Source organism: Balearica regulorum, chromosome 2 (assembly GCF_011004875.1).
Source record: "Balearica regulorum gibbericeps isolate bBalReg1 chromosome 2, bBalReg1.pri, whole genome shotgun sequence".
NCBI classification, from domain to species: Eukaryota; Metazoa; Chordata; class Aves; order Gruiformes; family Gruidae; genus Balearica; species Balearica regulorum.
Window position 1 is genome coordinate 118,059,176 of NC_046185.1, and position 26,902 is coordinate 118,086,077.

At 41.1% G+C, this 26,902-nt stretch overlaps 1 protein-coding gene across 1 annotated transcript in view; it reads left to right on the forward strand.

The window, feature by feature from the left end:
- Nucleotides 1-12,301: 12,301 nt before the first annotated feature.
- UBP1 (upstream binding protein 1) overlaps nucleotides 12,302-26,902 on the forward strand; it is a 41,209-nt gene continuing 26,608 nt past the window's right edge. Inside the window, 2 exon segments of the mRNA XM_075745543.1 lie at nucleotides 12,302-12,739; nucleotides 22,629-22,780. Coding sequence (XP_075601658.1) covers nucleotides 12,627-12,739; nucleotides 22,629-22,780 — 265 coding nt within the window. The 5' untranslated portion in view covers nucleotides 12,302-12,626.

Genomic DNA, 26,902 nt, shown 5'->3' on the forward strand with positions numbered 1-26,902 from the left:
AGGAATGAGAAGGAACTGAGCTATCTTTTCCGTGTCAGAACATGCAGGAAGCGTGCATTGCCACAGCAGTCTGCGAGTCCAAATACTGATTATTTTTTTTTTTAGGCTACCAAGTAGGCGCACAACAAACATAGAATAGATTAACAAACACTTGAACTTGTCCTCCTTTACAAACTTCTGAATCTTCTACAAAAAACCCAACTCCATCCTTTGCCACAGCCATAAAAACCTGTTAAGTTTTGGTTCGGGTGTGATGTGATGGGTTAAATCAAAATTTTCTCCAGGCAATGTTGCTATCTAAATCTCTTTATACCTACAAGCGATCTCCATATGATAGGTTCCTTTGCAGGCCTTAAAGTCTTCCTAAAAGACAGAAGAAGAAAGCAAAGATGATACCTATCACACCTCCATCTCGTAAGATGTGAAGTCAGGAAGACATTTACTCCTCAGTTCATACCTCCACACCTGAATCACATCCTCTTTGATTCAGAAGTAGGTTACATGAGGAATACGACTGCAGAGGAATAAATTACAGAGCAGTAACACCCCACAATGGAGACTTTATGACTTTTTTTTAAGAGGGGATAGATCCCATGAGGAAAGGAGCATACCCTGCGTTCTCCAGAAAAAGCCAAACCCGTCTGTAAACTGACACTCAAGGCACTGGAAGCAATCCGTATTTCTCCTTTACATAGGAAGTTTGTTCTCTGAGTGCCTCGTATCAAGGAGACACTGAAGCAAGCACAGGGTCTGCTGCACATCTAATGTATCTCATCAAAGTGATGGGAAGGAGCTGTTGAAGTATTTAGTGTGCTCAGCGCTGTTACACATGCCATTCCAGTCAGATACCCCATGATATGTTGCTTTGACTCTGTGCTCTTAGTGTCCTAAGATTTCCACCAGAATTTAGGAGGTCTACCAAAAATGTTTTTTCCCATTTCCTCTTTTTTTTTGTTGGCAGCCCTGCTTCTCAGGAGTTCTGTATCACAGAGGAAGGCCTGGTAAATGTAGAAGTTCTTACAGTGCTTCACCATTAAGCAGGCCCAGATTAGGATCCGACAATCCAGAATAAAGACAGCAGGTGGACATGGAGAATATGCGGGCGTCTCTGCTTATCCTTTACTGCACCAGACACAGTGCATCGCTGTTGGCAGACTGTTCGTTAGCAGTGACTGCATAATTCTGTCACCTTCAGGTGACCAGACGAAGCAATAGGGTTGGGCTGGGTCAGTGTCAGGAGATGTGTGGTGAGAACTGCAAGTCAGCACAGTAATGGATCACATGCAAGAAGTTTTTCTTGCTTCTGATTGTTACCTGTCAGTGCTTAAATTCATTATAGTAGTGGCAATGAACACAGTCCCACTAACAATGTATATAGGAGGCAGAGAGGTTGTGCATTCACTAGTGCATACAAGAAAGGGCTAGAAATGTGTTCAGCACCTTTCGCATACAAGTATGATGGATTCACAGCCCATCCAAGCAGGGAGTATTATCTAGGCGTGAATACCTCACTATTATGTAGTGATTTAGGTGAACACGTTCACCGATGTCTGGTTTGACAGGTGTCCTCATTCCAAAGTTACCCTGCATTTGGCAGCAACTGTTACACAACCAAAAAGAGCCCAAAGACCAAACAGGACATATCAAAATAGCACTACTTTCTCCTCTATACTCATTTTGGGGGTGAAATATGTAGGGATTGCTCCTGCATACATATAAGCTTGTTTTCTGATTTTAAACTGACCTAGCATTTTAAGCACAACTAAAAATCATCACTGGACAGCAAAAACTTCCTTTAAATAATTTTTTTCAGAATATATATTGAATTTACAGTGCCTTACATGGTAGCTGATTGAGTTTTTTTTATGTAGTCCTGTCTGTAGAATATTTTTACTTGTTAAAAACAGAGTGAAGATGAGTTTCTGTGTATATAACCAGTTATAATAGCAATATTTAATGTCATTTGCTGTAGTTCTCAGAAGGGTAATCAGAAGATAAAGTGAGGAGTCTGATCACTATAAAGAAAGATTAGCAAATTGAATGGTGCCTTAGGAGACCTCATCATTTTGGATGCTGCTCATGGAAAAATCCAACAACTAAAGTTTTCAGGCACCACATGCTAAAGTACTTAACTTCAGTGCAGATCCACCCATTAGCAAAACATTAGCCTCCCCACCTTAAATTTCAGGTTGGACTTTGCATGCCATACACAAGCCTGGAAGCAAGAGATGTTTTAAATAAATAATGTCTTGTTGTTTGTGTATACAATGCTCCTTTGCTGAGATCTGTTTTAGTACTTACTGGGCAGATCATAAAGCAAGAAACAAAAATAGCCCCTTAACAATAAACAGTACAAGGTAAAAAACTCACCTTATTTGTCCCCAAACTTGCAAGACCGTGTAACCACATACCTTTATGTCTAGAGGTTAGTCAAGGGCAGCAGGTGTGGGCGTGGGGAATATACAGTGCTACACCAGGCAAAATACCAGAATTAAATATAACCTGGGAAGTTTATCCTGATTTAAAAAACTAAGCAATGCTGTACTTGAAGTTTACCCATATACTGTTTGCAAGAAAGATCAGTCAAAACACAAGACTGTAAAGAGAAGAAAGAAAAGAAATACTGATTTATTTATTTTTTGTAGTGTTTAATTTCAGTTGGAATAATAACATATTTCCTACATGTTCTGTCTAGTACTTTCTATACAAGGAACTCAAGGCTTCTATGAGTGCTAAGTCGAGCATCTTGTCAACCCTGGGAGGGAGGAAAAAAGAGAGGCAAATTTTCTTCTTCCACAGTGCTTTTGCATAGAAGTCCACAAGATGTGGTTCTGCTTTGTTTCCCCGCGCCGTCAGGAACAGTGGTTGCAGTGGGATACGATGGGCTGTAGGAGCAGCTTTTGTGGCCACACTCTCTCAATTTTGAAATAGTTTGCGTATCGTGGCGGGTATCTATAACATAGGCCTTGAACTTCAGTCTTTTATAAGAAGCAAGTACCTAGAAACTGACATCAGAATAGCCGCCATCACTTCACCCCCCTCTACTAATGAACACCCCATCTCCTCAAGGCAGTAGCTTTTTGGATATAACCAATGACTCAGTTATTTTTAGTCTGCATAAACATAATACTTGAAAAATCAAATGAAGGTAAGAGACTGAATGGGCACATTTGCTGTGATGCTCCTGTGTTTTGTTATGCCCTACTACTGTAGTCGGTGGAGTCAAAGCTTTGTTAACAGCTGGGCAAGTGAATGACAGAGAGGACTGAAATCAGAGAATTAAAGTACCTAGTATCTAACCTCTCTCACACTATCCACACTCAAAACATACAGGGTAAACCCAGGCCAGTAGCCTAATCTGCAACCGCTTCCCTGAGCTCCATGGGGTGGTTATTTTTAAGTTGTCTGTCTTGACATAAGAACAAATCTAAGACTTCTCATGTGTTTGTGTAATTTGAAAATATCAAAATTAATTCCAAAAGGGTTAGTAACAAAGTCTACTGTGCTGAAGATGAAAAATGCAGTTTTTTAGTGCAGTTTTTTAGTATACATATAGGTAGGTGTGTGTGTATATATATATATAAAAAAAAATGAATAGGCTACTGATTAGTCCGGGAATCTCAATTGCTTTTGCTCACAAGTTCTCTGCTGGACTTCACAATAAAAGACCGATCAAAACCGCAGTGTTGCCACCTGTATTTTGACAAACCAGCATCTGTCAAAAGCAACAGGCTACTTTAGTGCCAGAAAGTGCCTGATAATTTAAAGCCACGAGCCCTGCGGGATCGAGGTGGGAACTGTTCTGTGCTAGAGACTGAAAGCCCTTCAAATAAAGGGGAATCTGTGGTTTTACTCTTTCCATTTAATAGAAATACAAGTCACAGAACAAACCAAATGCCTACCCTCTATGTGGGAAGCTCGTGTCAGCCCCGAGGGAAGGTTGTGAAAGTGGCTTGGGGAATGTCTAGTCCTTTTCTTAAGAATAATCAGTGCAAAGGGAAGGGGAGCTTCCCAATACAATGCGCTGTACACATTTGACACCTTTGCCTAAATCTAGGGCTGGAGACAGAGTGATTTTATTTTACAACTTGCCAGTAGATGGAGCAAACTGGAGAGCCGGATACACACTCTTTTCCTACAGTCACTGAAATCAAATTAATTTAATTATTAAAAAAAAATGCAGCAGTGATCTCTGAGACTCATGCAGCCCTTTATATCTGCTAGGAGGGTGCTTATTAAAAGTATGTAGTTACATATAGAGATCTAAGTGGAAAAATTAACCTTGAAAAGGCTCCTCCAGCTCTCATCCTTGCTGGAGCAAAGATCGATTCCTGTATGCAAGCAGGTCTGTGCTATGACAGCCCTCCCTGAGGTACCCTGGTGCCTCTTGGAAGAGAATAATCTCTTAGAATTATTAAGCCAGTAGTCCTAATTCTTGTCCATTTTTCTGGACAGCATCTCTTGGGTGTTTCTTTCTCTTCCATATTTACAGTTCCTCTTATTATTCTGGCCTTTGCTTTTTACTTGTGGTGTTTGATGTTGAATAAGAATGGTAATTTAAAGAATTGCCTCACACTAGAAAAAAAACCCAACCAACAATGTTGTTTATTTGATTATATTTTTTTGACTGCTGCCTGTTACTATCATTCTAATAAGAAATAATTCATGTTTGTTTTCCAGAACCTCACTCTTTTTTATTCTGATTTTCATAGCCTCAGTGTTGTCACAATATTGCAATACCTTCTAAAAGTATATTTTTATAGCATGAACTGCAGGGAACAAGCTTGTGTGCAGGTGGTATTTAAAAAAAAAAAACCCACCAAAACCCAGCAAACTATTACTATTTGTCAGTAGTCCTTCCTATTTCAAGCAGAATGGGTGCCCTCTGCAGGTAACTATTTTCAGATGAGGTTTTGGATGTGTGCCCCCTTTTATTTCTGACTGTCAAGGTCCTAGCAGGATCGACCGGTACTATTTGGTGTGTTTTAAAGTAGATACTACAATCCTGACTGCAAACCCAGGCAAGCAAACGGCACTGAGACATGAGTGCACGAAGCAGCTGGTTTGCATCCGAATATGATTTTTCCTTAATATACGTGTAGGTGGGCGTTGAAGTAAATATTTTTCCTGCAGTTTGACAGTGTTTTCATTGTTTATTTTTACATCTTTTTTAATGGTAAGAAGGTAACTATAAAGTTGCACTCTGTAGTAGCCTGCTGCTTGAACGTGTACAGAATGAACAGGCAAAAGGGATACAGTCTAAACACGACTGAGAAGGCATCTTGCTTGCCTTAAAGAGGTCATTGTATGTTCCACCTTTTTCTTTTTCCTCTTCAGTCAGTCGTGCCTGTGCAGGTTACAGTGTCCAAGTGCTCCGAGTGGACTGTGTGAAGAGGGAGCTGTTTGCCTCTCTGAGGCAGAAATGCTATGAAATTACTCATTCTCCTGGCTCCGTAACACAGAGTTCTGCTTGGTGACACACTGACAGTGTGGAGTGGAGATCAATGGGGATGCTGGTGAGGTCTGAGCTGCACTTGATGTCACATCAGCTGGTAATAAAGCCTTGCAGCTGGGCAGCAGCCTACAGCACAGCAATTTGGGGAGCAGGAGAGTGGGGACCAGCCAAGACTTCAGCTACCTGCCTCTTATGGAGAGAGTAGCACCGGCAAACTCGCTGGCAGCAGCTAAATGTAAAGGTGTGAGAGGAACCCAACTGCAACTTTAATCTGAATGTATGTATTTGTTTTCTCTTTCCTCTCTCCCATCGCTGCAGTGACCATCTGTTAGCTGAGCACAACGCTTCATCTCATCCGAAAATGCTTTTCTGGCACAGCCAGCCTGAACATTATCACCATCACCAATATCCCACCAGTAACACCAGCTACCTGCGGTAAGAAAAGAACGGGGGTGATTTTAAATAATAATTATAATGCTATAACACACAAGAACGCAGACTGCAGTGCCTTTGCTAATTCACAAGTTCAAGCTTTCAAATACAGCAGATGACTGTAGACCGTTTGAGAAAAGCTTGAGCAGTACAGCCAACATATTTACTTTACTGTAGCTCCACAACTTTCACAAACCATGCCACCATACATGTGTGCTAGTAACAGTGATAGGAATGTTTTGCTGCTCAATACGATATTCACAGATGTGTTAATTTTTTCTTTTTTTCAAATTACATTTACAGTCTGTGGATAAAGTTCTGTTTATATGAAGTAATACAGACTTATAAATACCTTGATGTTTCACATCTACTTTGATTATCTGCTGAAGCTCAGCCGACCTGCAGGATCAGGTCTATGCGCTGCTTGTCCTTATCAGTCCAGGCACACTGCTTTACAATGAAATTCTGATGCAATATACAGTTTATTGCATCAGCACATTCCTATGAGCTATGAACCTACTTTACCTCTTCATGACTAAAATATTATTTGTGTACAGTATTCAAATTTTTCTTATAATTAAAAATGATTATGCTTTGACAAGAGCTAAGCTCATAGATTCCAGATAATCTTGATGTTAATTGAGTTTCAATTTATAATGTGGTTCGCTCTCTGTATTAAGCTTTAGCTTATTACTTTTCGGCTAAATACAATGTATGTAAACAGGATAGTGTTTAATCATCTACCTTGCTATGGCTTTTTGTATGTTGGTAATGTCACACCTAGTACTGTATCACAACATTACTTCTGCTCTTGTAGAATCATTGAGTAGCATGGTTTTATTAGAAACGTGTGAGGTTTTAGGTTAAAAAAAAAAGCAAAGGAATTGAGGCCATATGTGAGTTCCGAAGTGTGAACCTAATGAAACTGCAACAGAGTTTTAGAAAATTAATCCATTTCAATATAAAGGTCAGGATGACTTGAAATTTAGATTGGCTAATGCCAAGTACGTAGCAAACACGGCGCTGTTTCTATTGACTCAAGCAGCAAACCAGAAAAGAAGAATGGGTGCTGGAGTTCCTTGATGCAATCCTGTTTACAAGTGACATGCACAGTTCCCAGTGCAAAAGGACCAAACAGCAAGGGAAAGTGAGGATGTCCACTCGCACCTCCGGTCCCCCCTTGTTCAGCCTAGAGGACGTGTGTCCCCTCCCAGCTTTTCTCAGGGCCGTGCTCTCAGAGGGCCTGTTTTCACCTTGGCCTTGTCTTCCTTCATTGCTTCCCTGTATTTGCTTCTGTTTCCCTAGTCTTACCCAAGACTCTCTCTGAAGTTGCTCTTCCCACACACTTTTGAGCACCTACCTTTAGGTTTGCATGGGAGCAAGCATCTGTATTTTGGTATTGAAATACAACGTAGGGGAGACACTTCCATAAATGAAGGATTGTGTACAGGAGGAGCTAATGATATTGGCCCCTCAGGCTGATTGCCATAAGCAGAAAGGATTCAAACCAGTTCAGGTAGTAGGCTTCAGTCTGGTCCTAACCACCAAGTTGCTTGGCTCTGCCCTCAGTGCTTCACCCTTGGCCAAGCACCACACTTCAGTCCTGCATCTGGACATCAGTAAGGCTTACATAGAAACAGCAATCGACTTCAGGGGAGGATGCCAACCAGCGTTAGTGAAGAGCAGATGGAGAAAGGAGTGTCCCAGGATCCCTTCTCCCACATCCCAGTAAACCTGTACTTAGAACACATTTATGCAGTTATATTTGCAAAATCAGGCTCCCAGTGCACAGACTTGCTCTGTTGTACCAATTCCAGCTGGTGGGTCTGGTGACAGGGATATGCAGAAATGGAATGGCAGGGCCACAGGGAATGTCACCTCTGATAAGTTAGGCTTGGGGATTTGGCCAGGTCAGAGGGTTAGAGAAGCAATTTGAGATCTCAAAATGCTTAACTCCTGTTTTAGACAATTCCACCGGGCAGGTAGAAAGTTTTGAATGCTTTTCATGTAGGCAAAGCTTGGGGGAGAGCCAGGAGGAAACTCTTATTGTTCTGTAAAGTGTAGAGAGTCTTCTCTCTCCTGTAGCCTCTGCTCTCAGCCTTACTGAAACTCAAATATTTACAGTTTAGGCACAAATTCCGCAATCTCATCCTCAAAACAGGCTCATGTGCCTAACTTGTGGGACTCCGCACGGGGCTTATATTGTCTATGTTGCAGAATAGGAATTTTATTAGGAAAAGAGTATAAAAGATGTACCATGTGTGCATAGTACGTGGATTTTCAGTGGTTCCTATTTGGTTAAACCCACTCTAGTTCTCTGTAGAATACAGACAGCATCAAAAGTGTGACAGGTTTTTTTCCAGTCAAGACTGTTGCTCATGAAGAATATGAACAACTTTACTTTTGCAATAGAAATTGGTATTCTTTATTTGCTTAGTTTTTAAAATAGCTTGAACTTGACACTACTCACCCTAAGTCCAATATATAAGTTTAGCAACAAATCATCCTGAAAGTTAAATTATGGGAATACTAACAGAAAAATCAGGATGAAAAATAAAAAAGCTATGGGAGTAGCTACCATTCATAGTACAATATGCAGAATGTCAACTATAGGCATTAAAAAAAAATCACAAGACTATTTTAAAAACTGAAAAATAAAAGAGGAAAAAAATCTGTTTTCAAGGTTTCTGTTTGTAATCACCACCTGCCTAAAGATATTTTTAAACTCTTTTGGCAAAACATGAGAACGCTGCATCATAATCACAAAAACTAGAGATTTGAGTACTTGAGATGATTTGCACTCATGCTATAACTCCATATATTGGAGTTGGCTAGATTTGGCTGGAAAGCGGTGTTTATGTGTACTGCTGATCCTCAGCAGATGATCTGAGAATGGGACTGATCAAGTCCCAAAGAAAGCAAACACATCACAGGCCTGTACTTTAAAAACAACAAAAAACAAACACACACCACAAACCTCTACAGAAAACTTGTTGTAAATTAGCCAGGGATATAAATAATGCTAAAGAAAAAGATATGCACTGTAATATCTGTAATTTAAAAGACATTTTGTGTCCTAAAATAGCTAAAGCTAATATCTTCAGAAAAGCTAACAGTCAGTTTGCTTATCACGGACAAGCTTTACCCAACTTTTAAAGACTGAACTGCAGGAGGATGGGTCTTACTGTATTCAGTCAAGATACCCACAGCAGAGGTTGGAATTTATGTCAGAAGAAAACAATTCCCAGTATAAAAATCATCAATTTATGATCTCGTAACTGCTATGTAGCTATGTTAATGTAAGCATAGTAAGCAGATAAACCAGTTTTGCTATGTATGCATAAATCAAACTGTATCTGGCTTCTCTGGTTTTGGATCCCGTCTTAACTTATCTCTGTTGTAAGTAGAAAGTGCGCTACTTTTAGTTTTCCACAAACCATCACTTTCTTTTTTTTTTATCACTTACAAAAATGTTTTTTAGTGCTACTTATGCTACCTTATTTGTATAAAGACCACTTTAGGTCTACAAATGTCCACTTAGGGTAAGAGTTCTCAATTAAAACTCTCTAATTCTACAATGATAGGAGTTTATGCTACCTTTGTAGCGACCACTGTTGTATACTGAATAATGCCTGCTAATTTATTAACTGGACCATAAACATCCCGTAACAGCCACTAAAATTAATTAATGCCATCATTTGGGTTGTTATTTGCTAGCACTTCCAAAGATGAATATTTCCATCACAATAATAAATTGGTGAATTCAGGGAATTGTTGTTAGGCTTAAAAGAGGTATTTTGTCTGTGGTAATTTCAATTCGTCTCACTAAAAGCTGTAACTTAGTAGCTAGTGCCTCTATGCTAGTGACTTGTCCGTAAGCCCACGCCCTCTTCATAAATTTTCCTTTTTTTTAAGCTTCCTGTTATATGCAGATGAATTGTTCATCTGTCCAGAGACAGGTAGAGAACTCTTACATCAATTACAGCAGCAAAAATACCAGTACCATTTTCGGGAGAAGCTAGCAGTCAAATCTTGACTTACAAATTGCCTTTAAAAATCTTAAATCATGGTTCGTCTGCCTCTCTTTAGCTTTGAGGAGGTTGTGTGTACATTTTGAACAGCTAGTATTTTGTTAATCATTACTGAAGTTCAGGCCTTTCTGACCTGTATCTTTTCAAAAATTTGTGCAATTGTACTTAAAGCATGTAACTGTATGATGGAAATAAATTTTACAGTCTCAACGCTTTTCTGTAGTTTGCTCACTAGGCCTATAATTTTAATGAAACTTCACATAAAATTATTTAACAATCCTCTGAATGATTAGTATTTGAAGTTTTTTGAGAACCCTTATTTACATGAAGTCATGGATTACTTACCCTATGAGCATCTCCTCAATGCACTAAGTATTTTATGACCAGAGGGGACAGGACTATAATCTAAACCACTGGCAGTTCTTCCTTACACCTCTCTTAGGCTTCTCCAACTACCAGGCCATTATAATCAGTACGAATTATTTATTAAAAGCTTAGCTGCCTCTTGGATCCAGTCCTTGGAGAATATAAACTGATCAATTTTATCAATAACATAAAATCAAGCTACCTTAGTAATTTTTACAAAATACAAATTTGTATTCCAGAAACATAAATTTGATTCTACTTGAATACACTTGGATTTAACTCGTTTGGGAGTTAAAGGCAGACTTAATGCATCTCAAAACCTACAAAATGGGCTTAAGTTGCTATAAAATGGGCCAAGAAACAAGTCAAAGGCCAGAAAGAAACAGAGGAATTGAATACTAAGCAAAGAAAATTCTTCATAGGTAGTACACTTTTCACCTTACCACAGGTGGCTACAGTTTAGCCTGAAGTTGACAGGAGCTATAGCTGCTTGTTGTATGTCCATTTACAGCAGCTTCCTTCCAGCAATCAGGTGATAAAAGGGCTCTGACCTCAGCATGTTCCTCCGAGCTCCAGTCATTTCTGACTTAGTCCTGCCTGCAGGTGCCATGTCAACCTTCACCTTTGTTAACACTTTTGCTTTAACAAGCTGGAGACTTTGAGTCCAGGATGCAGAGGTGTTGAGATTTCATTTCTCACATTAAGCAGCATTATCTATAGTGTACATTATGTGGTATACTAGACATAAAATCTTATTTTTCTGTCTTGCATTTTTCTTTTAATGAAGAATGTTAATTGGTCTTTCAGATGGCAATGGGATTTGGGTTCTTTAGGGCAGGCTTCTCGGTGTTCTTTGGAAAACGTAGGTCAGGATAAGGTAGATACTGTGAGCAACTTTCCTTTCTACTACCTTTTCTCTCTTCTGATAATAGTAAGTTGACTTACTGTGATGTAAAAGAAAATTGCTTTATGTGAGCTTGAGACTGAAGTGGGCCCAGGGCTTACGAAAAGGACAAGGCTGGGCGCTACCTCTTGTGTCAGCCATTATGCCGACCCCCGTAGTGCCTGAGGAGCTGCCAGGTGTCGTTTTCTGGCTGGGGCAGGCCGGGAACAGCACCCCCTCTCTCCCTCGGACGTGTGCCCGGGAGGTTGTGACAAAGCCCACGGCTCGTTATCCAAGCTCCGGTTGCCGTGACTGTGCTCGAGGAGGCGGGCAGCGCTGGGGCAACCGCCCCGGCCCAGCAGTTACAGGCCCGGCGGCGGGAGAAGAAACCAGGCCCTGACGGGGCCCAGCCCGGGGCGGAAGAGCCGCTGCCCGGAGAACTAACGGCATCACAACCCTGCGAGCCCGCCGGGCGCAGTGCTCGGTCTGCCGCCACTTCCTGTTGGCCCCTCGCCCTTCCGTTTCCGCTCAGCCCTCCCGCTTCCGGGGAGGTGCAGGCGGGGGGAGGAAGGAACCGTGCCGCAGCAGTGCACGACGGGCCCTCCGGCCCTAGGGCGGGGCTCCGGGGACCTGTCACCCGGTGACGTCACCTGGCGTAAGGAAGTGCCCACTCATTGGCTGAGCTTCTCCCTCACCCTTCCCTACCTTCCTCTGATTGGGCTCTTCGGCGGCGGCCAGCCAATCGGCGGCTCTAAACGCGAGAAGTCCCTACCCCGGCAGCCAGTCGGAGGTGGAAGTAGTCGCCATGTTGGCGTGAGCGGCGGTGCTGCGCGCGAGAGGGGGCACGCCGGAGCGGCGCGCGGCTGCCGCAGCGGCACCGGGGGGGAGGGGAGGGGAGGGGAGGCGGGGAGCCCCTCACGGGCGGCCGTTACAGCCGCGCGAGGCGGGTCTCTGGCGGGGCTGTAGCTGGCGGCGGGCGGGCGCCCGCGTTGCTGCTGCCGCCGCCGCCGCAGCCTCCCCTCTGTGAATGATGCGGCGGGAGGCGCCGCTGGGCTGGGTCGGAGCTCGGACAGTGGCAGAAGCAGCGGCGGCCCTGGGCAGCGTCCGGTCGGAGGCGGCGGGGAAGGGCGCGGAGGAGGAGGAGGCGGCGGCCGCCCGGTCCCCAGTCCCCCGCGGCGGCCGGGCGAGCGCAGGATGCTGAGAGCGACCCCGCGCCCTGGTCGCGCCGCGGGGAAAGGGCCCCCCCGGGGCTGAACGCGGACTCTCCCTTCCCCCCCCCCCTCCGCCCTGCACGCGCCTCCTCCCCCCCCCCCCCCCCGCTTCTTTCAGCCCCTCACTCTCCTGGCGCCGCTCGCCGAGACGCCGCCTCCCGGCGGAGCAGCGGCGGCTCCGGGGCTGAGCGGCTCCTCCCCGTCCGGCTCCTCCCGCGGCGGCGCGGGAGAGCGGGGGGCGGCGGAAGATGGCGTGGGTGCTGAAGATGGATGAGGTGATCGAGTCTGGGCTGGTGCACGACTTCGACGCCAGCCTCTCCGGCATCGGGCAGGAACTGGGAGCCGGTGCCTACAGCATGAGGTAAGTCATCGCCCTGGGCGGAAGGGGAGCGGTGGGTGCCTCGTCCCTTACCGGCCTCCTCGGGCCGCCTTACCCTGCCCGTGCCCCTGGCAGGGAGCGCGGGAATGAGCTGGGGCTGCCTCCCCCCCCCGCCCCCTTCCCCTCCTTCCTTTCCTTTCCTTTCCTCTCCTTTTTAATCCCGCTGGAGTTCCTTCCCGAGGAGCGGGCACGTGGCGGAGGCCGGCCCGCTGTCTCCTGATCGCTGCCGCCGCCTCTTCCCCGGTACCGGCTGCCGTGTGCCCCGCATGGCGTGAAGGGGCTGCCCCGGCGGGTCTCCCAACCTGCCCTGCCCTCCCCTCCTGCCCGCGGATGGCTTCTCGAAAGGGCGGGCTGCTGCTTAGGCTGGGATGCTTTTGCCCTACGTGTATAATCTCTACCGTAAAAATGATTTTTTTTCTGTCCCTTGGCTATGTAACTGGACCCCGTGTTTCAGAAGATGGTCATCTTCGACTCGGCAAATATAACTCTGGTTAATAATAAGCAATAGCTGTTTTCTCTAACACTTAAAAAAGGTTCTTTCTCAAGCAAGTAAACGTTGCGGTAGTTAATAGGGTATTAGTATGGTTGTACTTTAATCAATCTGTTTATTCTTTCATATTTCTGTATAGTATGTGTCCTTAGTGACTTTTTTTTTCTTTTTTTTTTCCTTCTTTCTGTCCTTAATCAGCTTGGCAGTTTCTTTACCTTTTGATTGTTTTCCAGGTTTTACAGTAAAAGTGTTTAAAGAGCGTTTGGGTGTGCTTTTTCAAAGTTAAGATAAAACTGTACTTGTTTCAAATAAGTACATTTTGTCTCAGTTATGGGCAGAACGTGTGGATTCCTGAGTGACTTATTAGCGTGAAGAAGGAAAACTGCTTTAGAGACACTGGGAGACATTTTAGTCTAAGGCTTTCAACAGGATTAATTAGTATTTTCAGAGTTTGGAGCAGTAAAACAGCAGCATTTGATAGTTTTGATGGCTTAGCGTGTATAGAAGACGTGTTCTCACTCAGGGTTACCTGAAACTTGGAGGCCACCACAAGTTTCAGTTATTATATATGTTTTAAGGCAGTACTTCCCAGATGGAGCATTGGAATTGCAGTGTCTTTGTTTGAAGTTATAAATAAGGGTTTCAGCTAAAAAGAAAAGAGGACCCTTTTGCTGATACTTGGGATTGTGAGCTCAGCAGGTTTATGCTGGCATGTGTATTTGATGGGGTTTTTGCTTTGTGTGGGGTTTGATTTCTTTTTTTTTAAATTAAAAATAACTTTGAGAACTTGCCAGTTCAGAATACAAGGTGATTCATCTCTTCATGAGAATACTCCTGATTTTATATTCAGCTCGTCTGGATTTTATTCCACTTCTGTCCCATTTCTGTCTTTGTCAAGCGAACATTCATCCCACAAAGTGGTGTGCCAGTTTTTGTGGGCAGCTCTATGGCAGTTGCCTGGATGGCTTCTCAGCATTTGGTTTCTGGTTATCTTTTCCTTGTGCAAACTGCCACGGATAATTCATGTGCTCTGGTTCAAGAACCGTTCACCCACCTCTATCGTGATCCAGTTCTTTCTAGGGTTTCTTAGGATTAGAAGTCTTGAGTTTTGACTGGAATGGCTTTTTAAAGATTTCCCTTTCTTTATGTAGACTTAATTTCTACTCCCAGTAATATACACTGTTTAGTTTCTTGAAACTTTAAGAATTTTAATCTTTACTGTTATGGCATAGATTGTTTTTTCTGCTTGTATCATCCTTTTATGGTGGGCAGCAAACCCAAGTAGTTTTTTAGTTCCATATACCCGCATATCTGGATATTTTGAATTCCCACAAAAAGAGTTGTAGCAGTTAAAAACAGCTCTTAAAAAGTAATATTGCACAAGCTAAGCCATAGATTAGTTTTAAATTTTGTTGCATGCTTTATGTTTATGATGAGGTGCAAGTATTTTTTGGAACGCACACTAATATTATTTCTAACTTTAAACTCTGAACACATAGTTAAAGGGATCACCTAGTTGCATTTAATGTTTGCTGGATTCAGAGTGATTTTAGCAAGTATGTTACTTATTTTATGTATTGATTTGATTTCTACTTTAGGGAAATCGTGGCCTATTAAGAGATAGGGAAAACTAAGAGAAGTGGCATAGCATCAAGAGTGAAGATATTACTCTGTCACTGTTCTGTGTGCCAGTAGAAGAATTTGTCATTTCCTTACCAAAAAAAATGATAGAAGAAAAAGAAATATTGTCTAGAGGAGAACGCTGAGAGAGCTCCCCAAGCAAGATGCCTCTGCATTTTGTTAGGAAGACCTACACATAACCCTTTTACCTATTAGGATTGTATATAATGTAGTTGATGCTTCCTCAACTTGATGATCAGTTAGTGTCCTGAAGTAGAATATATGGCATTACTCCTCTGTTTATTCTTAGTAAGAAAACTGTTCATGTCCATTGACCAGTAACTGTAGGTTTTTTAAAGGGAGCTAACTGGACAAAATTCTCTGCAGATTGAGGTGGTTTTAAATAGTTCTCAAAACTTCCTTAAAATCTTGAAACCAAATTTTTCTGATTGCTGTTCTAATGTCTTCTCATGCAATAAGAAACTGCATATAAACACAAAATTCTATTCAGTTGATAGTTATTGTCAGATGTGCCAAATAACACACACACTCAGAAACCTGTATAAAAACCTGGTACCTTTAGTGATACTGAGTTTTGAGTATTGCTGTTAGCTTCAGCTGGTAATGACACCATTGTATAGATTTAAGACTCTCATAGCGATTTCTTGCAAATCCATCACAATAGCCATTGTAACACAGCTAGAATTGTGTAATTATGGGGACCATTGATCATTGCTATGAACTGTTAAAAATGGAGGCTATTTCATTGAAAAGTTAAGTTTCAGGATTTGCCTGCCATTTCTCTAGCAGAATTCTATTTTTCATATAATTAATTATTTGATTAATGAGTTCATTTAAATGAAGATAAATGAGCGTTAATATAAGGACAAGTACCTTAATGACTGAATTTTTATGTGTAATTTGAAAGCGTGGTATATGGATTTATTTAAATGCTTGCAATTCCAATGGTATTTGTAGGGCTAAGGTTGAAGCTTGTCATTGCGGAACTTTATTATTTCAGGAGTAGCTATTTTGGTATATATTTCTGGATTAAAACCTGAAGTTTATCAAGCTAAATTGAAAAAGATGACTGATTCTGAAATGGGAAAGTCTATACAAAAGACTGTATAAAAATATATCCAGACAATCCTCCATTTTTGGAGACCAAGTCAGTTTGACTCTGCTGCATCTCCCAAACTCTTGGAGGGTCTTTGGGGAATGGAGTTGGCTGCTGCCTTGGTTGAAAAGAACAGAAACTTGCTGCAGTCAGTCTTGTCTCCTCACTGTGCTGTGGAGAGCCTTGGATGGTGTGGGAACTTTGTGTATCAAGTTTAGGCTGATCTGTTAGGATTTGGGGACCATTGTCTTACAACTTACAGCTTTGTTTTCAGGTGGAAAAGAGAGGGAGGGTGTTGTCTTCTAAAAATTTTCGGGTCCCTGACGTGCCTTTTTTTTTTTCCCCCCCCTACTTCTGATGAACATGATCCAGTCATGGCAGTTACTGTCTTAACTTTATAGTTGCTGTGCAAAAGTGAAAAAATGGAGCGATCTCATTCAGGCCCTGTTTTCCTTGTTGCTGCTATTACTTTCTGACAGACAAAATGACCATTTATACTTCCCCTAATGCCTCCCAGTCTTTTGAGACTCCGCTACTGGTTATGTTGGGGTTTTTTTAAGAGGAGTGCTTACTTAGGGTGTCCTGAATTTTTTTCTTTAGTGTTTCGTGGTGTTTTTTTTTTTAAGATGCATACAGTATTTTCTGCAGAATACATTAAAAGTTTCTGTTGCAGTGGTCTGTTCTATTTTTATGTATTGCACTGTAGAAAAAATAATTTGACATCTAGACTTTGTAAAATAAAATTTTATATACTGATTAGAATTGGTGCTTGGTTCTTTATGCAGGCACACAAATATATAAATTACTGTCAGGAAATAGACATTTGAGGAGAAAGAAAATCCACAAACCTAAACCTCCTCACTTTGTTACCACAGATAAAACATGCTGAAAGATAAACCTCATGTTCTAGATCACTGACATTTGTTTTTGTTTGGGTTTTTTCTTTTTTTTCTCTTCTTCCCAGTTGAGTGTGTGAATACGTTTCAAAAGGTCCAGGAGACCAGTTTAATTCTTAAGACGACAACTTTTTAGGTAGCATAACTGTCTTCTGTGTTCCCCTGTCACCTCTCTTGGTGGATGGACATGCAGGATTGAGAGCAGGGCAGCAAGTTTACCCTCATTTACACTTTAAGTGTTACTCCTGCTTAGGAGCAATCTGTACTATTGCTGCTGGAAATTAGAGCAGCTGCCTGACATCCCTGTGTCAGAGGAGTGGATGGAGGACCGGGGACTTGTAATCGCGAACAAATACTATTCCTACAGCTTTCCCTTGGTACCTTCAAGAGCTTAGGAAGACACAGGTTTTGGTGGTGGGATTTTTGTTGTTTGGTTGTTTTCTTTGCATTTTGAGCCAGGCTCCTCATAAGCCAAGACCTTCAATGAGCTGAGTTTCCCTATGATGGGTTGTAGGATTCCCAGGAACAGCATTACATTTGCACCTGTTTTCTCATTCACGTGGCACCACTTGACAGCTGCTTCAGAGAAAGCTGTTTCCCAGCCACTACTTCCAGGGGTCTCCAAACTTGCTTTTGTGGACACAGGGAAAGTGTTAGGGAGTATCAGCTCTCCCATTCCCTTATGTTTTCTGATGGCTTGTTCAGACCTCTGTGACTTTGAGATCAGAACTCTAATTCAAAAACTGCTTGAGAAACATTTTTCTCAAGGTATTTGTCCTTGTAAACCATGCTTTAAAGTTTCAAAAGACCTGCATGTTCTTGGATTCTTTAGTACTCACACCCAAAAGTATACAATCCAGAAGACAGATAAGGCAGATGATTGATGGAATGTCACTTTGAATTTTGATGACATACTAGTTCCTGTTCTTGTAAGGACAGGAGGTTCTTCATTTATTTTGTGACCCTGTTATTATTAGGCAGGTTTGGATTTTTTTTTAAATGTTCAGAAAAAGTGTTGGAAAGAGGGTTTTAAATTTGGAAGGAAAGTGATTTTGTGGCTGACAAACACGTTTCACAAGCGTGGGAGAAAGATAACTTAGAATTCTCTTCGTCGTCTTGTACTATGTTCATGTAGACTACATAACATAGGATAGCTTATCGCACATGATCCATCCACTGGAAGCTTTGGTTCAAGTGTTAACATGCACCTTACTTCCTCTTCTAAGCCTTCCTACTTTTGTACGGTGAAGTTTCATTTATGCACTTCTGTAGCATAGCTACCTAAGATTGGGTGTTGGAGATGTGTTTACTGCCTGCTTTTGGTGCGTAATGAAGACTGTTTCTGTTTGTTTTTCTGGGAAAATTTTCTCCTCCCTCTAGGAAGAAAGAATACTTTCAGTTGAATGCTTTAGATAACAAATTGTGAGGGACTGAGATAAGACTTTTCTTACTGAAGCTAATAGTTTCAAAAGTCAGTCTCAGAGTTCCTTCCATTGGGCGAGTAAACCTTGATAGATCTGCTTTTTTCACATGGTATCAAGAAGTCTAACAAAAGATGCTACTTCTGCTTCAAAACATTGCTATTCATTTATACCTTAGCTTGCTTGTAATAGTCCAAAATTCATTTAGATGAGATAAGTGAAGTAAATTAGTCTTCTACTTCACAAGATCAAAAGTTACCAGTGGCAGAAAAGGAACAGAATCAGTCTCTTAAAGCTCTTTTCTCCTGTAGCCTGGCAATTCTGCCAGTGGGTGCTTCAGTTTAGGAGAGAGGTTCTTGGCCATGTTTAATAACCTGAGCAAAGCTGGCAGTGAAAGCACCTGTCGCTGATCTGCATTGGGCCAGCACAAATCAAATTTCACCAGGTGAATAGGAAAATGACTAAAGGGTGCTGAAGGAGGCTACTAATGATTTAATGGGGGGCAGCTAATTTGCATTGCCAGGCCATTGGCTCATTAGAAATGCAGAAATTGTATCTGGGGTCTGAGGAAGAAAAGCGAGAACTGAGAAGGCTGACTTGCTGTCCTGCGTGTTTTTTTTGTTAGGTCTTACAATATCTTTTTTTTTTAGGTCTTACAAATCAGTATAAAATCAGAGGTGGTAAAGACTGTCATTTAGGATCTCTGTAGTTTTTAGGAACATGATATACATAATAGCGTACGTTATATGCAGTTTATCACTTACAGGATAATCTTCTTAGTGTAAGTAAAGAGGATATTTAAAATACTGAATTTCTGTTTCCTGCTGGTTTTCTACTTTGAATTGTGAGTACACCTGGCATCTGTTCTTCAGCTGTGCTGTGTGAACAATGAATTATATTTTGTAGAAAGTGCTTGTCACTGTGAAATTTAGATGGTCCCTACCTGAACTAATGTAAGGATAAACAACAGGGGAGTTTGGCCTCCAAGAACTGGGAGGAATGCTCTTTGTGTTCTCGTGTTTCTCAAAGCTGCATGTTCCTAATGATTTCCTAGGTAAACATAGACATTAGCAATTTCTTCCCTGATTCCTGTATCCTTGTTAGTGCCAAGCATCAGGAGGAAACGGGGTTTAACTCATTATACCTGCCCTCAAGTTACGTTTGGTAGGATGGGGTTTTCTCTACAGTAAGATTTTTATCACCTTTTACCACCCTCAGTTGTGTAACTGTGTGTTGGACTGCGTTATGAACTGACAGAGATCCCAACATAGCCCAGAAGAATATTTTGTAGAGGGGAAGGGTAGGGAGGGAGCAGCTCACATGGCACAAATTCTTTAGGTCAGTACTGCCCAGAAGACCTTTTGCCTTGCTGAACCGTAGGCTCAGGGCTATCAAATAAAACTGCTCATTCTGTTGGCTGTACAACAGTGACTGAAGGATAGACCAGTCACTTCATAGCAGCTTCCTCGTTGAAAGTCAGAAAAGATACATCACTTTTTTTAAAAGAGGAATTAATAATTGGTTCTAAATCAGTTAACATTTCTTTATCACTGACACTTTAAAATCTTAATTTGAAATACTTTATTCGTACCTTATTGACTCTTTTTAGTTGCCTGCAGCTTTTATCTGTTCTTAGATGGAAACAAGTGTATGTTTAAATGTGAAAACACTGATATTTCATTCTTTATGGGTGAACAAATCAAAATGTTATTTAAATGGTATTTATTTAAAGACAGCCTAGGAATGAGTTTTAAGTTGCATTGACCTCTCTTTTCATTTGGAATGTACTAGTACCCAGAAGACTTCCTTTTATAAGAAAAATGTATGGCTTTATCTGGGGAAAATAAATGAAGATTCTTACATTTGCTGGAACATTTTTTTTGGAATGGTGGCATTTAAGAATGCACATTATGCTCTCTTTACAATTAAATTGTAGGGTTGAGGAGTTGGATGTCTTTTCTTTTTTCTTCCGCAGTGGCAGTTAGTCATTACCACTTTGTAAGTATTAGCAAAAGCAAGTTTAAAGCTGGCTAAATTTGTCTTCCATTTGTATTTGTTGGCTTCCGATGCCTTGTCTGTTAATTTAACTAGTTCATTAACCATGGCTCGCATTCTTAAGCTAGACCAGATGCTTTTTTATCTTTAAATTGTGGGTGGAAAATGAAGGCTTGAAAAAAATTTTTCATAAATACACAAAAGACTTCTCTTTAATCTCGCCTGTTATGTGAAAGCAAGTGCTGCAGAACTTAGTCGAGAATTACAGGTTATTTATTTGGCAAGATATTTTGCATGCCTTCTTTGTTGCACTTCGACTCTGATGTGTATATTTTAAACATTGTTATTGTTTCTGGGTTCTTTCCATTTTAAACTTCCTCTTCATAAAAACACTAACTAGTGTTTTGCATGTCAAAGTGTGTGACGAGCAGAAGACCTGTCTTGGGATGATGCTTCTCTCTGCTTGTTTCAGTGCTCCCTCTTGTGTTGGGCTGGCTGCCTTCTGCTTATGCTGCCCTTTTGGCTGTCATCAAGGCATGAAGCATCTAGTTGTTTCTTCTGAGTCATCCTCAAGTAGCAGTCCACCAATCTATGAAATTTACTGTCCTGCCTCTGGATATGGTGCTCCTTTTGGCTATATGAGTAAACTGTTCTAAGAGTGTCTGCTTCTCTTAAGTGGGTATTTCACATTGTCTTCCTTTGTAACTAGTTAAGGAATATAGACAGCCTCCTCTGGGCTCCAGTTTGGGGAGCTGGCATCAAAAGTAGCTAAGGTTTGGTTCAGCAGGTTTGTGCTGCTTTTTTGGACAGTGTCCTGCCTTCATGCTTGTTCATAGCATCTCCTGTGGTTTCTTCCAAGTGGAAGGGAACCTGTCTGGGTGTCTTTATTTTGATCTTTTTAAAATGCTAGTTGTTATTTTTGGGAGGGACTGTGAAGTCTCTACAAGATGGAGACAAATGTCTTGGAATTTTTCACCGTTCATAAGTATTTCCTCTTTCAGGTCAGTGTAACTTCTTCCAGGTAGCCAGAGGAGTGGAATATGATGTGGCTGGCCTTTACCTTACTGTATGATGTGGGACATGCTCTGAAAGAAAAGTTGGGATGCCCTAGCTGCAGTCTCCATGCCTAATACTTACGTAGACCAAGTTTATACTATAACCTGTGACACAAAAATATTGGCTGTAATTTCACTTTTAAAATTGGTTATGATACTAATACTTTTTGATTCTCCAGATATGAGCAGGAATTCAAGAGGAGTTACAGAATTCTTTTTATTTAAAGCAGGATCTCACAGAAATGAGGAACAGCAAAAAATAATTTTACTTCAAAATTTTTAGTATACAAAGTATAAAGAATAGTGCAATACAGATAAGACATTATAATTATTTCATTAAATATGTTAAATCTATGGTTGTGATCAATGCAAGAGAAATAAACAAGATACATTTAGATTAAAAGCTGAATAAGCAGGTGAGGTGATGTGAGAAATCTTGCTTCAGTTTAGAAGCTTTCTTTGAAAGTTAGTTTCATGGATTTGCAGATACGAATTTCATAATGAACAAAAATTCAGTGCTTCATTTTTGAACAGATGAAGGATTACTGTATACAAGGAAAACATATCTATTGCTAATACAGAACATTTAATTCTGTAGCAAGCAGAAGATATGTTTGCTGGTGGTGGGGAAACTCTCTTACCAACCTGTGGACAGCATGGATTGCTCTTTACTCTTCAGAAACTTTGGAGTTCCAAAGTTTTTTTTCTGGTGGTCTTATGTCTATAAGTGAAATGGATCTTGGCATATACTTTCTATAGCTTTGTGAATCTGCTTCATAATCAATTTTGTCCTCTTCAGTGTGCTAAAATCTAAAAAAGTTAAGATTGAAAAATCTTCAGTGTCAACAGAACGAATAGGTTCAATATACTGATACTAAATGGGGAGAAAGATTTTCACCATGTAACTAACTAACTTTGGGGAATACATTATTTTGAAGAAGAAAGTAAATGCACTGTTCTCCACTGCACGTGTATTATGCAAGCTTGCCTATGTCAACAGGTGAAAAGTTAAGAGTAAACTGAATATTTTCAGTGGAGACAAGAACTGAGGATCAGCACAGCTTTATTGTCTGCTTAGTTCCCAGAGCATTGTTATGTATCCTAGCCTAAAATTTCAGTGAAAAATGTTTTGGATACTGCTCACATTGGTTTTACTAGTAAACTGAGTGTGACACAATTCCACTGTGGTTTTTTACGTCACAACATATTTTTTTTTCTTTCACTTCAGGCAAAACAGGACCAACAGTTTCATGAAGTTATTTCTTTTTTCTTTTCAGTGATGTTTTGGCACTGCCTATTTTCAAACAGGAAGATTCCAGCCTTCCACAAGAAAATGAGACCAAACATCCACCCTTCCAGTATGTTATGTGTGCTGCAACATCTCCAGCAGTAAAATTATACGATGAAACTCTTACATACTTGAATCAAGGTTGGTATACATATGTTGCTGGCATAACTATAGTGAATGCAGCTTGTGGTGCAAGTGTAAAACTGGAATTGTATTTCATGTTTTGATACATGTGGGTACATCCAAAATAAATACATGTCAAAAATTAGGTTGGATACCTTATTAGTTAGTCCAGTTTTGTCCAACTCACATACTCATAGCTATAGTCTGTCATTACTTCCCCTTTAGAGTCTGCTTTTCTTGGTGTGTGTTTGGTTTTGGTTTTGTTTTGGGGTTTTTTTCTCTGTGTGTTTCCCCTCTCCATCCCCCACCTCCCCCCAGTAAAATCAAGCCAACAGAACTTTTGGGAGACAAACTTAAGGAAGTAATAGCTTAAAATACAAGACTAATTTTGCGTTCCTGTTTAAACTTGATTGATAATGTCAAGTTAATTGGATGATATTTGCATGAGGTATGCAGAGACACCCTCAAAAAGTCATAATAAATGTTAAAATGTCAATCCCTAAACAAAAAGTGTTGCACAACAGAGGACACTGTAATAGTTCTCACAGTAGCTATACATATCTTCCCAGAACAGTATTATGTTTGAAACATAAACACAAGTGCAGCTACCTCTGTAGTTACCTTTGGAGTTTGTGTGTTTCACAATTGTGTGTGTACACTTATCAGAAATCAACTAGATAAATATTTCACGTGAGTTTTTTTCCTCATAGCCTGTGGTTGATTTGCGTGAAAATTCGGTTCTCCTTCTCCAGAGGGCACTGACTGCTGGGTAAAATAATCTGAGTGCAGTCATTGCCATGTGATAAAACCCCTTACCTCTGGAAATGACACTGGTGTCCTAAGTTTAGTCGGCTAGTATTCTGAACTCAAATAAAACCATTTATCATTTGTTTTGGACCATATCAATGGCTTTGTACACTCCCACCCCTTCCCAGACTCTAATGCTATAGGATCACCGTTCCTAGATTTAGTTTTGTTTTTTCTTTTCTTTGTGGACTTTGACCCAAAAATCTCTCGATAGACAGCACTGTAATTAGAAGACACAGTACTGCAGTACAGTCTGTATGAAAAAAACCCAGCAATTTAAAAAAATTGCATTCACCATTTTTTTTTCCATATACTACTGTGTTTTGGTACGAATAATCTTGGCTTGTGTGCTTCTCTAAGCAGTGTACTACTTTAGTGTGCACTTAAGAGGACACAGGTTAAAATATGTGTTGGTAGATTTTCCTTGGTTTTTGTGAGCTGTTTTAACTTATTACCTGCTTTACTAGGTTACAGAATTTGTATATTTTACGTGTGTGTTTTCTTGGTAGGATATCCTTTTTCCTCAATTTGAAATAGTTCTCGTAGTGTGAACTTGTGGTGATGTATTTCGTACCTGGAAGTGTTTAACTGTGTACTGGGGCCCTAAAATCTGTGAGAGCAGATCATATCTAATTTGATACGTCATGATGACAAAGCATCGTTTTCAGCTTTCCATGTGAATAGAGTTGCTAAGTGCTTCATCTTGCAGTATCCAGTCTGTCTAAATATGCTTTAAATATTACTTGGCTCTTCTACTAATGAGAATAATGGAAGTTCTTTAGGTGATTTGTAGTTTCTTACAAACAAGTGATCTCATAGTTCAGCCGTTTCCTCAGTCAGGCTTACTTTATTTTTTACCACTTTTTTGTGCCTCTCTCTTCAAGAGAAAACAGTACAATTGCAGCGGTATGCTGGATCAGCAAGATGCTTTTCACTGTTTAAAAAACTTTGAAGTTTTATAAACTAAACTCTGTAGAATATACTTTTTCTTCAGTGCCAGGATCCAGCCTCCCTGACCAAACACGAAGCTTGAAGGTCAGCTCAGTGTGCTGGGGAGCTGCACAAGGTGGCAAGCTGAAGGAAGAAAGTGTTTGCTATCTCTCCTCTGAGAAGAGCTTGCCATCTAAGTGACAGTGTCTGAAGCGACTGTAATTGTTTCATTTTTCCTTGAAAATCTTTTAATAGAAAGATTTCTTTTGCAAAGAAGTTGGGCTGTTCTTCAGTGTCCAGCTTTTCCTGATGTTGAAAAATGAAAGCATTGGTATACCCTTTTTCTAAATAAATATGGAAAAAAACAATTGGCCAGCTTCACTTCTGTGTTAATACTTCAGACAGAAAGACAGTACATTTGCTGCCTAGATTAAGACTTCTTCCTAAAAAAATCTCCATTAGCTGTTAGTACAAACCACATATATATATATATATGTATGTTAAAAAAAAAAAATCTTGGGGTAGTTTTGAGAGATGACATCTTTCATACTGAAGCCAGCTTAAAATAGCAATCAAAATAGTTCTGGTCATTTGTGTTGCAGTTTGCAGCACTGAGATGTACTGGTACATATGTTTGCGTAATGAGATGGATTAAGTCCTCTAGAAAAAGGGTAATTTTAATCCTCGTCACTTGATGTATCTGGTTTCTAGTTCAGTCCCCTTATCAGGTAGTGTCTTGCCTTAAATCATTTTCAAGAGGATTGTGAGTAGGGAGTACCACAGAGAGCTAATACTCAATTTAATTTCATCATCAGTTGTCTTTAGTTTACTGGATGGGAATACCAGAAGCAACAGGAACATTTGCCCTGTCTGTTAAGTTATGGTGACATTTCCTAAGGCAGTACTTAAGCAAGCCCTGACTTTACCCTCTGTCAGTAAGTGTTTTAATTGGAATAGCTAGGAGCATCATTCAGAGTTCAAGGAGCATCTGGATGATGCTTTTAGTCATATGGTTTACTTTTAGGTAATCTTGCGAGGAGTTGGACTCGATTCTCATGGGTCCCTTCCACCTTGAGACATTCTATGAGCTAGTGGAATATTTAAAGCGATTAGGTTTTTCAGCTGAAAAGCTAATTCTAGAAGTTCAAATCTTGGAGTGATGATGGTTGGTTGTTCAGGGATTTGCAGGGTTCTTATTAACAGTAAAATCTGTTAAATGAATCCATTGAGAGTGCGTATCAGGGTTGTAGGACAGTGTTTTGAGTTGGCTGCTACTATGTATATCACATAGCAAAAGTGGTGTGGAAGAGAAAAGGGGAAGCATTTGTTAGGTTGGCTTACACAGTAGAACTAGGCTTGTAGTTCTGTGAATGCAAAGAACTGCTTGGGAGAGATGGGATCCACCTCAGTAAGGTGGGCAGAAGTACCTTTGCCCGCAGGATGGGTGACTTGATAAGGAGGGCTTTGAAGTAGGGGTGACAGGGGAGGGAGAGAGTTACCAGCAGCACTGTGAGGGAGCGATAAACAGGGTTGAGGAGCAAAGGGCCTGGAATGATGTACCTGAAAGGGAACACAAAATCAGCAAAGGGGACTTAAACAGGGTCACCTCCAGCATTTGGATGTAAACAGGGATGTGCCTATAAAGCACTGTTAGGGGGAAACACCAAAACCCTTTCTGGGAAATCAGCATGGTGGGGAGCCTCTGTGAAGTGCATGTGCATGCAATACAAGCAGCATGGGAAGTAAACACAAGGAATGAGACATCTGCAGGCAGTTGTAGGGCTGTGAATTTGTTGGGATTGTGGAGACATGATGGGATGGCTCATGTAAATGGAGTGTTGCAATGAAGGGATACTGGCTCTTTAGGTAAGATAGGACAGGAAGACAAGGAAGGGAGAGTTGCTCTTTATGTAGGAGAGCAGCTGGAATGCCTGGAGCTCTGCCTGGGGATGGATGAGCCAACTGAGAGCTTAAGGGTAAGGGTTAAAGAGCAGAACAATATGGGTGACATTGTAGTGGATGTCTGCTATAGGCCTCCTGACCAGGAGGAACGAGCAGATGAGGCCTTCTACAAAAAGCTAGAAGTAGCCTCATATTCACAGGTTGCAGCCCTCACAGGGGGACTTCACCCACTCTGGTATCTGCTGGAGGGACTACGCAGCAGGGCATCAGCAATCCAGGAGGTTCCTGGAGAGCATCAATGACAACTTCCTCACCCAAGTGACAGAGGAGCTGATGAGGAGAGGTGCTCTGTTATACCTCATACAACAAGGAGGGGCTCATTGGGGATGTGAAGATCAAAGGCAGCCTTGGCTGCAGTGACCATGAGAGAAGGAGGCAGGGCAGAAGGCAAGATCATATTACTGGTCTTCAGGAGAGCAGACTCAGGCCTGTTAGAGCATC